This window comes from Lissotriton helveticus, chromosome 5_1 (genome assembly GCF_964261635.1).
Source record: "Lissotriton helveticus chromosome 5_1, aLisHel1.1, whole genome shotgun sequence".
Classification (NCBI taxonomy): Eukaryota; Metazoa; Chordata; class Amphibia; order Caudata; family Salamandridae; genus Lissotriton; species Lissotriton helveticus.
This window is the reverse complement of record NC_136065.1, coordinates 2,042,221,002-2,042,237,131: the sequence shown is the minus strand read 5'-3', so window position 1 is coordinate 2,042,237,131 and position 16,130 is coordinate 2,042,221,002. Positions and strand designations below refer to the sequence as shown.

The following is a 16,130-nucleotide window of genomic DNA, read 5'->3' as shown; positions in this document are numbered from 1 at the left end:
ACTTATAATTAAACTGTCTAAAGCTTCAGTAGTATAAAACAAAGAGCTATTAGTATATGCTAGAATAGGCCAGGATTTAAGTTATTAATAAGTATTTGTAAGGCAAGTGGGTTGACGTAAATATTGCATAAAATACTGAAAATATTTTTCTAATTTGTAGATACGGAGTCAAATGTTTTTAATGTCCTGAAGAAGGTGTCAAGAACCAAAAAGCACCGAAACGCCGTGTCGACTGTTTTAACTTTGACTGCTTGGAAATTTCATTGTAATGCCACCGATGGTGGTTGTTTTTTAACCTTTTTAATTTGTGTTTGATTGTGTTTTAGATTGTAACCCAATTGGGAGGTACAAATAAATTTTTGGTATCCTTTCTTATAATTATTGTTTTCTTGGTATATTTACTTAAGTTGATTCATTGGTGTAGTTGTCCACTTTGCCTTATATTTCCCGAATTTACATGGGTATAGATAGTTAGACCCCACTGAAGTTAGACCATTTCCATTTATGACAAACTTAACGAATGAAATCCGCTCTTTCACAGATGCACATGCTTGCATCTTCCTCATTGCGTAATTGAGTAGGGAGTTCCTCAGAACTTATAGAATAAAAGTACAATTTTAAGAGTAGCCTGGAAGTCTTTAAACTTAGCCACATTATTATTTTATAAATTATTTTCAAAAAGACACAAACTTCAGCCAGTCAGGTGAAGACACTGTGAGCTCCACTCCCGGTCAGGTGAAGACACCGTGAACACCACTCCCCCCTAGAGGCCACTATCGCTCCGATTTTTGTGTGAAAGAATTATATTTGGTAGGCGAGCCGTATGTGAGAAACAGTGTGGGTTGCATGCTTGTGCTCAATACTATAAAAGTAATGAAAAAAATAAAAACAATGGGAGATAAGGGTTCTCCACATTGAATTGAAACACCAGAACTGTAGGGGACCCAAAAATAAAGAAACAAAGGTTGAAACTGATAAAAGCAAACAATAATGTAAATGAGTTCAGCACTGAAATCTATATATTTAATTAACTAGATTATGAAAGAGAGAAGTGATGTAAGTAAGCGGAGACAAATTGAGGGCTATTTGTTGGCCTACTGTATGACACAAGGGGAAAGGTTAGCAGCTGCACTCACTCAGTTGGGGTTTGAGGCAGAAGGAGTAAATAGATGATTGACAAGGAAATATCTCCTCCTAGAAATCCATAAATCTATTCCTTGGGCCACTGCAGAGGCCAAAAGGCATAGGGCATGTTTCAGCTCTGTTTCAGGAACCAACCAAACCAGGCAACATGCAAAGAGCACATTGTCTTCATATGGTCACAGTTTTCATCCACTCGTGTCAAGGACAATTGGACAATAGGCCCAACCACACAATTAAGGAACCATTTTTATTGGGAGAGGTATGGTAATGCTGGATGGTAGGGATTTTGTTGATACCCACATATTCTGGGCTTTCCCCTCCGGTTCAGACCCTGAGTCGAGGCAGCCTTCTTCTGGAGCCAGGGGAGCAGCCTGCCCTCCATATCCTTAAGGCTTTTGGCTGAAAATGTGCGGCAATATTGGCATTAGCCGAGTCTGGTGGCTCAGTGGACTAATGCATCCTCTTTAGGCGTCTGTGTTCCACCTCCTTGTCACAGATTCAAATCCCGGCGGGTCCACTCAGCCTTTCATTCATCGGAAGTTGATAAAAATGAGTACCATTGAGTTGGGTAACTATAAACATCTTTTATTCAACACCAAGATACCCTTCTGGGCGAACGTGTACTTTACAAACACACGTGTTATGTTATTCCCTGGCTTTATAGTCAGGGTAAAGGAAATATAGATTTTGCCGCTATCGCCTGGAATTTTATCGCTTTTGAGATAAACGTTGCTAATAGCACGTTATCTCAGCGATAAAATCCGGTGATGCGCGGCATTAAAAATATTGCCGCTAAGCTTACTTAGCAATAAATATCGCTATTTGTTGATAATATGCCCCTCTGTATCTTGAAGATCATGCAATACCATCCTAGTGCAGCTGCAGTTCTTGCATTGTGCCATTTGAAAAGACTGATTCCTCGGGTACTTTTTCAGATGCTGGGGATATAAACTGGCTGTAGTCTGGGTCTTTCGAAGTGTTTAGCCTTTTCAGACCTTTGATGACGGATTAAGCTATCTGAAGGTTTCCCTGGGTCTCCCAGTTCGACATAAGGGAAAGATTCAAGCAAGTGACTTTATGAAGTGGAGATATAACAGGTATTGTTGGAGAATTAGCCATCATTTTCTTCTTTTCTATTGAAAGAAACTTTTATGTTGCAGCAAGCATTAAAACTTTCACTAATGTTTAGGCAAACCCTTTTCTAAGACTTCATGTAATCTAATATGAAATCTACATATTTGTATGCAAATTAGTATTATTTTTTGTGAAAGCCTTGGATACGGTCATTGTATGACATGCGTCGTACAATAGGACACCAACTGCATTATTGATTCAACCCTCAGACTAATTAGAACATTTATATCTCATGATCCACGAAACAATAATTTTATAGCAATGCCCTAGGATTAAGAATGTCTTTTCTTTTACATGTTTATTGACTCAGCAGCTGTATTTTCTCTACTGAAATTAAAACCACTAGACCACCTTTCAACCTAGCCACTAGACCAATGGTCAGTCTTAACACTGGATCAATGCTTCACATCTCAACATACCCATACCATGAGGCCTTGTCTCAACTTTGCCACTAAATATGAGGTAGAGAGTTTTCATACTTTACAGAACATCCTGCCCTCTACTTTCTTTGGAATCCTGCTGTCTCCTAAGTCCCAAAGACTGCATAAAAACAAGCAACACTGAGAACAAGAAACATGCCTGGGCGTGAGACTGAGGCAGATGGGCTGTAGAAAATGAAGAGACGAGAAACTAATGACCCCAGGAGGCTCACCGTGAAAATTTGAATGTGAATGTTCCTCGTGGGGATGACGCGTGACATGTTTTGCTTTGTCTTCTATCTTCAGGGATCGATGGGCCCAAGAACCTCAAGGTGACTGAGGTGACACAGGCGTCAATCACACTGCACTGGGATAGGCCAGTGGCCACTGTTGACCGCTACCTGGTAACCTATGCGTCAGAAGCTGGAGTGGCCCGTCAGCTCACGGTCCCGGCAGGAAGGAAGGAAGCCGTCACACTCATGGAGCTCGATAGTGGAACCGAGTATGCCGTGACGGTGACGGCAGAGAGAGGGAGCGAGTCCAGCATGCCTGCCTCCACTACAGCCTCAACTGGTAGGTTCAGTACCGAGAGACCTGCATGGCAGGCCGATCCAAAGGCAATATCAGAAGTTCCTGTACATAAACCCAGCAAGCGTCTTCTAGTTATCTTTTGGGGGTGATCCAGGGGTAACATGCATTGCAAAACTTAACGTCTTCCCTTTCTTCACAGCATTGGACCACTCGAATCCATCTACATTAACAGTTCTTTTTCTTGTCTACTGGCTTCACAGGGACATTGAAAGGAGAGCCCATATTTCTGATGAAGGGTCACTTTGGCCTGTCACAGCCAGGCCATAAAACTCCAGCACTAGTTGTGGTTGCTGCCACCTCTGTTGATCTGTTGTCCTCGGCTTCTCTCTGCGGCCCAAACCAGGAGAGCATAGTTACTGGCCCTAAGGAGGGCGGATAGAGGAAAGAAGACTCTTCAAATTCTGTTTATCTGGATGTGTCTATGGTTGAGATTGGAGGCTCAGATACAGGGCTCCCTAAATGTAGGCCAGAGTAGCGGCACAGGTTAAAAGCAAAAACAAACAGAACAGAAAGGACAACGGCGGGAAAGGGGAAACAGGTTTTCATGATAAAAAGAAAGATCTTGAGTGGGTATAGATGAAAGTTAGAGAAAGTGTTAGGGAAGAAGGAGCATTTAAAAGAGGAAGGAGACAGAAAGTGAGTAAGAAATGGAAGGGGTTAGAGATGGGAGCGAGAGAATCGTCTGGAAGAGAATGAAGGCAGATGAGAAAGGTAACAGACAGAACGTGAGAAAAAGAAGGAAAATGTAAAGCTCTTGCATAGGTAGGAGAAGAGATGTACGAGGGACAGAGATGATGAAGTAAGAGAAACAGGGTAAGTTAAAGGGAAGAGTGGAAGGAGAACATAAAGAGGTATAAATATATATATATATATATATATATATATATATATATATATATATATATATATATATATATATATATAATATATATATATATATATATATATATATGCCATTGAGTTGGGTAACAATAAACATCTGTTATTCAGCGCCAAGATACCCTTGGGTGAACCTGCGCTATACAAATAAACGTTATGTTATGTTATATTGAGGCATTAAAGGAGCAAAAGATTGAGAAAGGAAGAGGATAAGACACCGAGATTCATGCTGACAGGGAGAGAAAGAAAGACTATGATGTAGGAGAAGAGAGAAAGTAAGGCTATGACGTAAGAATTAGAAGGGCACCCAGGAGCCAATTAGAACAGAAACAGAAGGTGGAAGCAGAAAAGAGAAGGGGGGACAGAGAGACAGCCCAAAAACTAAAAACACTGGAATGTCAAAGAGTCTGAAATGGTAGACTTACAAAAGAATGTTAAGACTGAAGGAGAGCATGAGAGGAAGAAATATGGGAAGAAGTACAGGAGAGACTGGCGGGCAAATAGGAGAGCCGAAGAGATGTGAGAGATTTCAAGCAGACGAGGGTCAGCAAATGTGTGTGCACCATTGTCTGTAACCCCACTCTCACTCACTGCTTCCAGAAACTTTATGACGCTTTTAGTGTTCTGTGCACAGTACTACTGACTGCACATTTGAATTTACAGATCACGTGGCTTGATTTGCATTTAGAGATTCTCTTCTGATTCTGGCCTGTGGGTACATTTTAGGGGTTTCCCAACAGACAAGTGCCTCTGAACAGCTGGAAATGTCAGTCACTTGTCAGGTTCAGGCTAACGGGACTAAAGGGAACCTCCTGAATTCTACATAGGCCAGTCTTCTGCCACTTATAACCCATTGATTATTTTCTCCATCTTCCTTTTTGGCTTCTAGCTACCGAGTATGTATTATGTTCTGATTTCTCTCAGCAGGAAGGCCTTCTAACCCACGACAAGGAAATCCAGATGTAAGTCAAACACTGGGTCCTAATAATGAGAAAACTGACCATAACTGTGGTTAGGGTTGCCGAAAAGGAGAGGCCAGGCTAAGGAGGTCCATCAGTTCATGGTTTATTTATTTTTCTAGGCAAGACTAACAAGAGGTCCCTTTTTATTTGCAACCCTAAATGTGTAGAACAAAAGCGTTAGCATGTCAGAAATTCCAAGCCCAAAGTCCCGCAAAATGTTGAGGGAACGATTTCAAAATAGCCCTGAGAATCCAGTCTGTGGTCGGCTCTAGCATGATGGCAGAAGGTTAGTGATGAAAAGACGAACTAAATCACAACAGTTAGCCACTTCAACAGAGTAGGCATCAACATTCTCACATTTTATTCGAGAGATGGAATGGTGATTTCTATCAGAATGTCTTTGTAATGTGATTAACGTTTGACTCAAAGTAGTAATATACGGGAATGATATCAGATATAGGACAGTGCTATGGTTAAGATAGGTACCTCAAAAGGGAACCTTGAATCATATCAGCAACTTTCCCATATATGTTCCCCTGTGGGTGCACGACTGGGCCTTGGGGAATTTGGCCGAACTCTTTCACAGAAGTGCTTGCATCAAGACTTTGATAGTTCTAATGCCTCCCTAAAGGAATTCCATAGCGCAAAATAGGGACCAGGATTGTACAAAAGTTTTCTCTTTGACTCCCAACATTCCAGACAGGTGCATGATCAAACTCAAAACATTCTTGCAGTCTTATACAGAGAAGTTAGCTTTCTCCTGAAAGATTATTTTGGGAGGCTAGAGTTGCCTTGTATTCACCCACTGTGATAGTGATCAACACGAAAAGGGACATGGCTTTTATTGTAATTAATTTGAAAAAGATTTTTCAGAAAAAGAATCGATGTAGGAGGACGTCTCTTTGCCAAGCCCAACAATGGCCTGTCCCATGGGGCTTAGCCCATCTGGTTAGGAGTCAGCAGAATCACAACGATATTTCCCAATCTCGCTGCAACAATGACCTTGAGTTTTAGGGATCAACGTTCATTAAAGGTTGAATCTAATCTGATACAAGTCTTCTTTCCGTGGTATTTCCTCTCCTTATATTAGGAGGTATAGCGCAAAGATCTAGTGCCAAATCAACGGCACATTTTAACTACCACCACTGAGGTGGCAGAATTGCTGGTTTAATTTTTTAAGCATCCCTTGTGTCTTTGAATAAGCAAAGCTCTAGAAAAGAAGAAAAAAATAGGTACAATTTACAGTGGTTTAGTACCAAAGATGTAAGTGTCTCCCTTAAGACTGTTTTCTGAAATTCACAACTAACTTTTCAAGTTTTCTTTTTCAGAGACCGCAACATCGTTTGCATCTCTATGCACTCTCTCATCAACTGATAATGACAGAAAAGGGCATGTTAATTTAAAATGTTATATTTCGATCGGTAAAATATATTGATTTAACATATATCATCTTAGCAAGATACTTTACAGTTTCGCAATCTGCTGCAGTTCTTTATTGAAACAGTCAGGGCTGTAAGTGCAGAAGTTGACAAGTTACCTGTTCTCTTCGCTGATTAAAAATCACTCATACTTTCACCTTAGCTGCAGCGGATGGTGCAGGTGGACCAAGACAAGAGCCTACGGTGGTGGGTGTTGCTGATGAAAAGACCGCTGGCTATAGCCAGGTGGTAAAGAAGCTGTCCCCGTCCTCACCAACTCCCAAGGTCAAGGTGACAGATCAAGCCGGTGGCAAGTCACCTGAACAAAGGCCACAATTGACTGACGGAGAGAGAATCGTCACTACAGTCATCACTGGAGAGGAACGCCAGAAAGTGCTGCTCCTCAGCAGGCGGCCTTCCACCAGTGAAGAGGAATTAGGAGTCACAAAGGTTATCGCTGAAGGGGAACGCCAGAAAGTGAAGCCTCCCAAGACACACTCATCAATGTTCAAAGAGGAGCGAGTGATTACAGGAGTCAGTACCACACAAGAACCCCCCAAAAGCAGCGGCCCTAATCTAAAACCAGTTGTCATCAAAAAGGGAAGAGTGGTAACCACTGTCATTACCAGACACAAAAACGTGGTGCAAACAAATGAAAAACATTTGCTTACCAAAGAGGAAAGAGTGGACACAACTCCCCAAACAAGGGGACAACTTCCACATGTGCCAACTTCCAGTGGAAGACCTTTGGTTTTGAGAGAGGAAAGAGTAGCGAAAAAAGTGTTGACTGGAGAAGGAACTTCACCAGTTGTGTCAACTGGCAGAAGATCCACAGGTATGAAGGAGGAAAAAGTGGTTACAAATGCAATCACCAGAAAAGAGTTAAAAAAAGAGGTATCAGTCGATGATAGATCTACATTGACCACAGTGGAAAGAGTACCTACAACTGGTTTCACTGAAGAAGTGTCCCCTAAAGGAATGTCTACTAAGAGACCGTCAGTAACCCGAGAAGAAAGTGTTATCACTACTGTCCTCACTAGGGAAGGAGCTAAAAACAAATTGCCAACCCATGGGAAACTACACACGAAAGATGGGAAGTTTGTAACAACCGTGATTACGGGAGATCAGTTCCAAAAAGTTATGTGGCCTACTAAGAGCCCTCCACCACTTACTAAAAAAGAAAACATTGTTACAAGTGTCAGTGGAAGGGAAGGTGCTAAAAAGATTATGTTAACAGATGAAATATCTCAGGTGACAAAAGACACAACAAGAAAGGATATTTCACCCACTAAAAAGCCACTAATCGAATTGTCCTCCATTACCCCCAGTGAAGAGTCTCTAGAGGTTGTGTCCTCTGATAAAAGAATCCCATACGATAAGAAAGTAAGAGTGATCGCTATTAATATAACTAAGACAGGACATCAAACAGACTTATACTCAACTACGAAGCCTTACGTTCCAAAAAAGAATAAAGTGGTCTTGGGTACTGTTACCAAGGAACAACCCGAAAAAACGGTATCCTCTGAAACAAAACCAGAAGAAAGAGAGAAGACCAAAGTGATTTCTGAAAAGCAATTGCCCAAAGTAGGACACCAGGACAAAATGCCATCCCAGATTTCAAAGGATAAAGTGAGAGAGATTCTCATCACAGGAGAAAATTCACGAGAAGTTATGTTACCGGAAAAAAGGCCTACGCACTCCAAGGATGAAAAAGCTACCATATCAACAGTGGCCAGAAAAGAACAAATGCCTGATGTTGGAAAGAAGCCAGCCACAAACGGCAATACGGAGATCACACGTTTGAAGAAAGTAGAAGATACCTACAAAGTTGTGTCCCCCACTAAAAAGCCTGGTGCCTTGAAGGAAAGGGTTGTCACATCAACTGTAACTAAACAAGGGACACGGAAAGAGAGTTCCTCAGACGCAAAACCGACCCCAAAAGTGAGAAGTTTGGTGCCAACAGCAGTGACCAAAGTTGTTGACAAAAAAGTGCCTGCAGCTGAAAAAAAGCATCCATTTAAAAAAGATGGGAGCATGATCACGAAGGCTGTTGAGAAAGAGAAACATCAGAAAGTGAATGAGGAAGTGACAGTAGGAAGACCAACAACACTTGACAAGAAGGGTCCTGGAAGGGAGATTGCCACTGCTTCAAAAATCAGAATGGAGTTTTCCAACCAAACAAGTTCAGTGGGCTCACGAACAAAGTTTCTTCCAACAAATGACCTCATGTTAGAGACCGTGATTCAGAACATCTCGGCAAAGCTCTCGCCATTCAATGGAACCCTGCTGCAAAGACTTGAAAGCTACCTTAGGGCTACCTCCTATCCCCTGCGAGAGAATCAAACCATTAAGTCAGTGGCTAAGGCGATATTTCTCTACCTAATAAACAAGAAGCCAAACAGTGTTAGAGAGATTGTGTATGATCGCTTGGCTGAAAAAACTCCACCTGGAGTAACAATGCCTTTAGCACGTCCCACCCTGTCCAGTGGTAGGGTTAAAGCCCAGGGGACTAGAGTCACCCCTTTAGTAATGCCAGGTGGAGACTCAAACTCAGATGGAAAGCCAAAAGTTGCAAGAAGAGCAGGGCAACAGAAACACACAACAGGTGGTCCACCAACTATGGAAACCAGAAAGGAAGCCAACACAGCTAATAATAGACTACTCAAGACCACGTCAGTTTCGCAGGAAGAAAGTTATAGATCTCGAGATGCCCTGCATGTAGAGCAGACAGCACTTAACAGGACCACAATGGACCACAAGAAGCATGTCCGACCTCAAGTTGTGACCCGTTTACCAACAAGCATTGTGGTGTCTCTGGACGGCCTCAAGGGCCACTCCAACAGTGTGGTAATTTACTACAAAGACATTAGGGCAGACTCCACAGGTCATCGATTGGTATTTCCTGGTGACGCCAATGTGGCCAAGATCTCTGGGTTGACGCCCGGGGCGACGTATCGCATTGACCTTCATGGGGTCTTCAAGGGGCAGTCTTCCAAGTCGTATTCCATCGTCACCTCAACCTCAACAGGTAGTATTTCTCTCCCTCTCTCACTGGGATGACATCCTGCTCATCCCTGAGGCATTTAAAATGCCGGAAGCTCACACATACTCCAAGCCGCATCACTGCACGCTTTTTGCTTGTTCTTGGAGAATGATGGGGAGCTGTCCATCCACAGCTTCGATGGCAAACATCGTGCGATCCTCGATGCTATGAACTGCCACCATTAACTCTTCATGTTTTCTTGTTGTTCTTAGACTAACACATGGAGCAAAGAAGGTGATGCTCGTGATTGAGGCGGAGCTTTTGCTGATGACTGTGATCTTTTCACATCATAGAAAGGGTGAAACTCTTCTCCCACCCTCACGCTTCTTCTTATTCTGCACTTTAACAGCCACTGTTCTGCTTTCGGAAGCGTCGGAGACGTGCTTGTGTTGGGTATTGCCATCTTGGATTGACACTAACGCTAAACAGGAGCAGTCACATTATGGCAAGTGCACTGCTGTGCCTCTGCCATATTGAGCTACCCCTTCACCTTGCTCACAAGACGCACGCAAGTGGAAATACGCATGTATGCAATGTTTCCCCTCAGGGTGTCCACAGCTAATGGCCTGACCTCTTCAGCTCTCTGGCGGCAGATGGGCCATGATGCCCTGCATTCAGTGCAACAATAACTTCCCATCCAAGAGAATGAACTCAATCGTTCCAATGCAGACACCCTGACAGGCTTCATTGTACTTGTAATCCAGGTCATAGGAGAATGTGGTACCAGATGTAAAGGGTGTTTTTTCAAAAGCAACACAATATCAATTTTCACTGAAGGTTAGTGCTATTGCACTACACTGCATTGATAGAGGCTAACTATGTAGTTATGAGCCTTGCTGTTAAGTTATATTCCACCTGTGAATCCAGAGTCTCCTTGTGAAATTTAGACCGGCCCTTAAGGTTTCAGCCTGACTGACTGCAAAGTTAGAAACAGACTGTGAAGTTAGAGTGCAAACATGACTGTGAGCCTGATTGTGCAGTTATTAAGCTAGAGTGTGGAGTTTGATCCACGGCATGGTGTAGGAACCACATAGCAAGGGCATAACCATGTTAGAGCCATACAGTAAGCACATAACTTACAGTGAAGAGAAATCCTGGTAGGGGGGTTAAGAGACTGATTGGGGAGGAAGGTTAAAACAAACTAAAAGTTAGAGACAAAATGTGAAGTTAGGTACTAGTTATGAAAGTGGAGACCAAATTGTAAAGTAAGAGAAACTAATCGGTAAGTCACAACCTCACTGAAAATTAAGAGCCGGATTGTGAAGTTAAAGAGCTGAACAGCAGCGTTAGATCCCTGTATTGTTACGAGAGCCATACTGGAAAGGTATAACCTACAATTTATTTATTTATTTATAACATTTGTAAAGAGCGCTATTACCAAACGGTGTCCTGGCGCATACAAAGAAGTCAGAACCTGACCTGGAGTTTTAAACTTCACTGTAAAGTCTTAGCCAGAACGAGAAGTAAGAACCAAACTGTGAAGCTAGATCCTGATTATGAAGTTATAGATCCCAAATGAGAAGTGAGAGTCCAACTGGATGGCAAGAGTCTAACTGCTAATGTAAAGCCTATTTTTTAAGTTGTAGAGATTGACAGTGGGATTACAGCCTGTGTGCAAAACTGGCTGTCTGCTGTCTAGTTAGAGAACGACTGTGAAGCTGGAGCCTAATTATGAAGTTAGATCAAGGACTGCAAAGTTCACCACACACCGTGAATTATATTCTGACTGGGAAGTTAGAACTCGAACAGTGAAGTTAAAGCTCAACTATAGATTTAAAGCCTAACACTGTGAGGTTGTAGAGCCCAGCTCGGAGGTTAGAGAGCCCTACGGCGCAGCTGGGAGTCCTCATGGAGATGTCATCATGCTCCAATGAGCGATCACTGAGCTCTTTTGTCATGCTAGTGAGCTTAACTGTAATGCAATCTGTTTGTTGTTATTTGAGGAACATATGGCCTGGATTATAATTATTCTTATGTATACATCCATAGCCACATACTGCATATTACATGATATATGAAAATAACATATACATATAACATTGCAAATGTATGTGCGCATGTATGCATAGGCACCCTTAGTGACATGTGTAAGAAACTGTGTAACTTTTGTGTTCATGCTTGCCTTGATATACAGGATCTGCTGAATACCTTCCTAGAAAAGTTTATTTCACATTTTTACGTTGGTTTCCGGGAAAGGCCGAGACTTAGAACCTTTTGCTGCTCTGCAAGATTTTAAGTCCTTCAAGTGGTTACTTGGGAGGGGAGAAATTTATGAAAATATTTTTAAGAAGAACACATTTTCAGGGACATTCCATCAAGTAGTTTACATTTCACCTTATTTTTTGAACCTCAAAATAGATCTCAGGGCATTAAAAAAGCTAAAATAATTTACAAATCAAAAGCATAGCATTTCATGCACAATTAAATTCAAACGTAATAAAATGTGCACCTGCTGGGTGAAATGTTTCAAAGTTCTTCAGGAATTGGGCTTGTAAGCTTAAAAGGTATATATGGATTTCATAAAAAGTTGGAGATTTAAGTAAATAAGTCATATCATTAATATATGAATAAAAGAAAACGGACCTATCTCATGAACATTTCTACAAACTATTTATGAGTTTCATAAAATGGCAATTGTTCACTGAAAGTGTTGAAGCTAGTTAAAATTATTTAAATGTTGTAGTTCTAAATACTATTTCAAAGTATTTATTATTCATTTTTACAAACACTATATATTGTTATTAAAATTGTTACAAATATGTGGTTGTAAAATAAACTTTGCACATGAAAGCTGCCTGCTACCCTTTCGGACTCCATGTTATATAAATTATCTTATTAAAATAAACATATCTTCTAATCTGAACTTTTTCAACTATTTATGTAATAAGTCTAACTACTTTATTCTTAAATAATGTGTATACATTTTAAGTAGGTATGCACACTATTTTTTTAAAACAATAAAACACATATACAACTACTGAACATTTTTAAGAAACACTCAATTTTATTAAACTTTTAAAAGTTGTTGCAAAATATTAAGAGTTTTTAACATGTTGGAATTAAATCAGTTTAAATGTTTTGTGGGAGTTTACAAAAATTGTGCATAAATCAATAATACGTTGTGAACAAATGCATGGATTGAACGGGATTTCTGATTTTAGGTAGTAACTATTACACTTCTCACAAAAAAATACATTTATGGAGAAGAATGATATCTCAGAATTATACTTTGAGCACAAAATAACGAATTATTTAGCTGTCTAAATTAAAAATAAGAGGGTAATTCATTTCTTTTAAATTCATGACATTCCTACAAGAATGTAAACATGTCAGTTTTCACACTGGAATTGCTAGCGGTGACAGGAAGGTGGTACTGCATATGGGATGCCAACGCTTTCTCTGAGAGATGGAGTACCCACTCAACTAGAATTTTAGTCCATATCATTCTTTAAGTGACATCTAAGGCCAATGTTGCAAAATGTATGTGTTCCCTTTCCACAGCAGAGACAATTGTAAGTGCCTCTCTATGAATAAAAGGCAGGCTTGTGACTCCCATTCAAAGTCTCAGCCCTCATTATATTAGCCCTATTGGCCATTAGCTCATATGGAAGCTAATGCCATACTCTGACCAGTCACTAGGCATCACTGCAGCTGATGGGAGATTTTGGCAGCTACTGCGAGCTTGCGAGTCAGACTGATTATCCATTCCAGTACAATCTGTTAAATAGGACAAATGGGGTGTTACGTAATACTTTGCCAACCAAATGTAAAATAAATACATTTTCTGGGAATATATATATATATTTTTTGCACCGAAACGCGTCATGGCGGTATGGTGATGAGTAATTAAAAATCACTACTCACATATATTGGGTTTGCCTCGTCTGTTCTGCTGCTGCATGCTACTGCTGGACGTCTTTATGCCGAATATATATATATATATATATATATATATATATATATATATATATATATATATATATATATATATATTCACAAATATATATATTTGTATGTGTGCTCTGTGAGTGTGTGTATACATACATGTGTACATGTATGCAGATGATGTGTGTTTATAGACTATGGTGCTGAAATTAAGTTTAAACTTAAGTGACTTTATAGAAATGTTTCATGTTTTAATGTTTTACACTTTGTATGTTTTAATGTAGTTGAGACAGAGGACATCATTTGTCCTAACAACCCTCTTTTTAATAACACTGTGAGGTGGTAGAATAGCAGTTATCCATAGTCTGCCCTACTTTGAACCAAGATCAGCAGCTGAAGAGAACTTGTTAGTATTCTCAGAGGAATTTTCAGGTACGGGATCAGCTGTGACTCATTTTGGACATGTCAGCACATATCTTGCACAAACTAAGCATAAGGTACTAAATGCCATTTTACAAGGAAGAGTAAGAAAACACTGCAAGGGGGCAATGTTTGACTAGGCATGGAGAGTTAGAAATGTCTCATTCAAATCCTCAAGGGTCTGCTTCTAGAGGGCCAAGGGCAGAGTGGACATGAAGACTGAACTCCTTTCTCATATCCTGAAAATGATCTCATCAAGGCTAAAGAGGCCAGTTGTTGAAAGGGCTGGAGAGGAAGCTTTCTTTCATCTCTAGGAAAAGATCCATCCAAGGACACAGACCAATCAAAATACAGGCCTGATGTTGGTTTCTTTTCCAGTCCCTGATGGTATTTTCTTAAGGTCAGGCATGAGGTTTACTGGAAAGCCCAAGGTACTGTACATGTTTTTGCTTTATTTTTTAAACCACTATGGCAAATGTAGCTTATGCTTCGCTAGAATATCACCTCTGGATCTGGCCGTGGCTTAAATCGTGTCTTATGAGAAATAAAGTGTGTGAGACGAATACATTAAGTCGACAGCAAGCCAGAAATAGGGATGATTGTTGACATGCAGGATATTCCAAAGGAAAGTGCAGTCTTCAAGCTAGATAATCTATTTGAACCAAGAACACGTTAGAGATAGTTGTAAACTAGATTAAGAGCGTCCAGTACAAAGACAATGGGGCCTATTCACAAAATGCATTTTCTAGTACATTTAGTAGTACTACAATAGTACTGCTAAACGTCCTGCAAAATACTGTTCACAGACCCATGAGTGTAAATCTCTACCTCCACCTCTCCTTTCTTTTCTAAGGCAGATCCTCACACATGCAAGATTATTACTACTTAGCAATCAATGTAGGAGGGACCAGGGGGAGTGGCAAGAAAAAGGGTTCATACTTATTTTAAAGAGGATGAGTTTAAGGAGTAATGAGGTGTGATTTAGGGAGAGACATGTAACCACTCACATAAAAGTAAGTTCATTCCTATTTTCCAAACTGCACTTCTACAGTTACTGTAGACAAAAAATGTTCCAAAACAGTAGTAAATTACTCCATCTCAGTACAGAGCAGGACTGTCCACCACCACTCATGGCCAACCACTGGTAAGTAAGTAAATTTTTTTCAAAACAAGCATATGCCAAGGTGTCTTAGCGCTAAGCATTCCTGAAATGAAAATACCTATCTACTGGGAGTGAACACAGAAGAGCCAGGTTTTTAATACTTTTCTAAAGGAGGATCTGTTGGGTTGGGATCTCAGGATCAGAGGCAAATAGTTTCACAGCCTGCAAGCTAAAAAAGAAAAACTTCTCCCACCACATCTTGCTTTCTTTATTTTGGGAACCGCCACTAAGTTTGCAGTGCCAGATCTGAAATTACGTCTAGGCACATGCCAGAAAAAAAAAATCCTAAATAATGCGGGACCTCCACTATATGGGGCCTTGTGAACAATACAGAGGGCCTTAAATCTGAAACGTTCAGTCACCAGCAACATGCTGTCATAGAAAATTATGAAGGTAGGGACTTAAAACAAAAAATACATAGGAAATAATGTTAATTTAAATACGTTATGCAATTTATTATTTCATAACAAAATATTTTAACATCTTTTTTAATTTATAAATAAATATAACAATTATTGGTATTAAAATATAACTAAAGTACTCTTAATTAATTATTTACATCACTTTTAAAAGTTATTAAAGCATAATACCAACAATTATTGTTTTGATTTAAATGTGTATTTATTTTTGAATTTAAACACCAGAAAATTGTGTTTTGTTTTATTCATTATATTTAAATTATTTATAGATAATTAAGATAATTGCTGTAGCATATTTATTTTTATTCTACATTTAAAATAAATATCTAACATTAACTTACATGAATATTTAACATACAAATATGTATGTAATAACTATTCTTTTATTTTTTTTAAATGAACTTTTTTACTTTCTCGGTACTTGTTCAGAAGGAGCCTTCACGTGCTATGGTAAGGTATAGGAAAAACAACAAAAAAAAGGTTTAATAAACATAATAAATTAGTAAAAATATGTATATGTTAACTAATAACATAAGCTAATTTTACATATTTATTTTAAATGTAGAACAAATAAAAAATGCCACAACACTACTAACCATGGGGCCTATTACGATGGCGGTTGGTCGGACGACCGACTGCCATCGCAGCGGGAATG

General features: G+C 39.9%; 1 protein-coding gene across 11 annotated transcripts in view; it reads left to right on the top strand.

Annotated features, from left to right (window-relative positions):
• Nucleotides 1-16,130, top strand: part of TNXB (tenascin XB) — a 775,055-nt gene that overhangs the window by 446,641 nt on the left and 312,284 nt on the right. For 10 of the 11 annotated variants that reach the window (XM_078645877.1, XM_078645868.1, XM_078645870.1 and 7 more), the window contains exons 6-7: nucleotides 3,003-3,269; nucleotides 6,710-9,574. In XM_078645877.1, the coding sequence (XP_078502003.1) occupies nucleotides 3,003-3,269; nucleotides 6,710-9,574 (3,132 nt within the window). The remainder of the gene's footprint in view (nucleotides 1-3,002; nucleotides 3,270-6,709; nucleotides 9,575-16,130) is intronic. The other variant, XM_078645878.1, reaches the window with a different exon arrangement.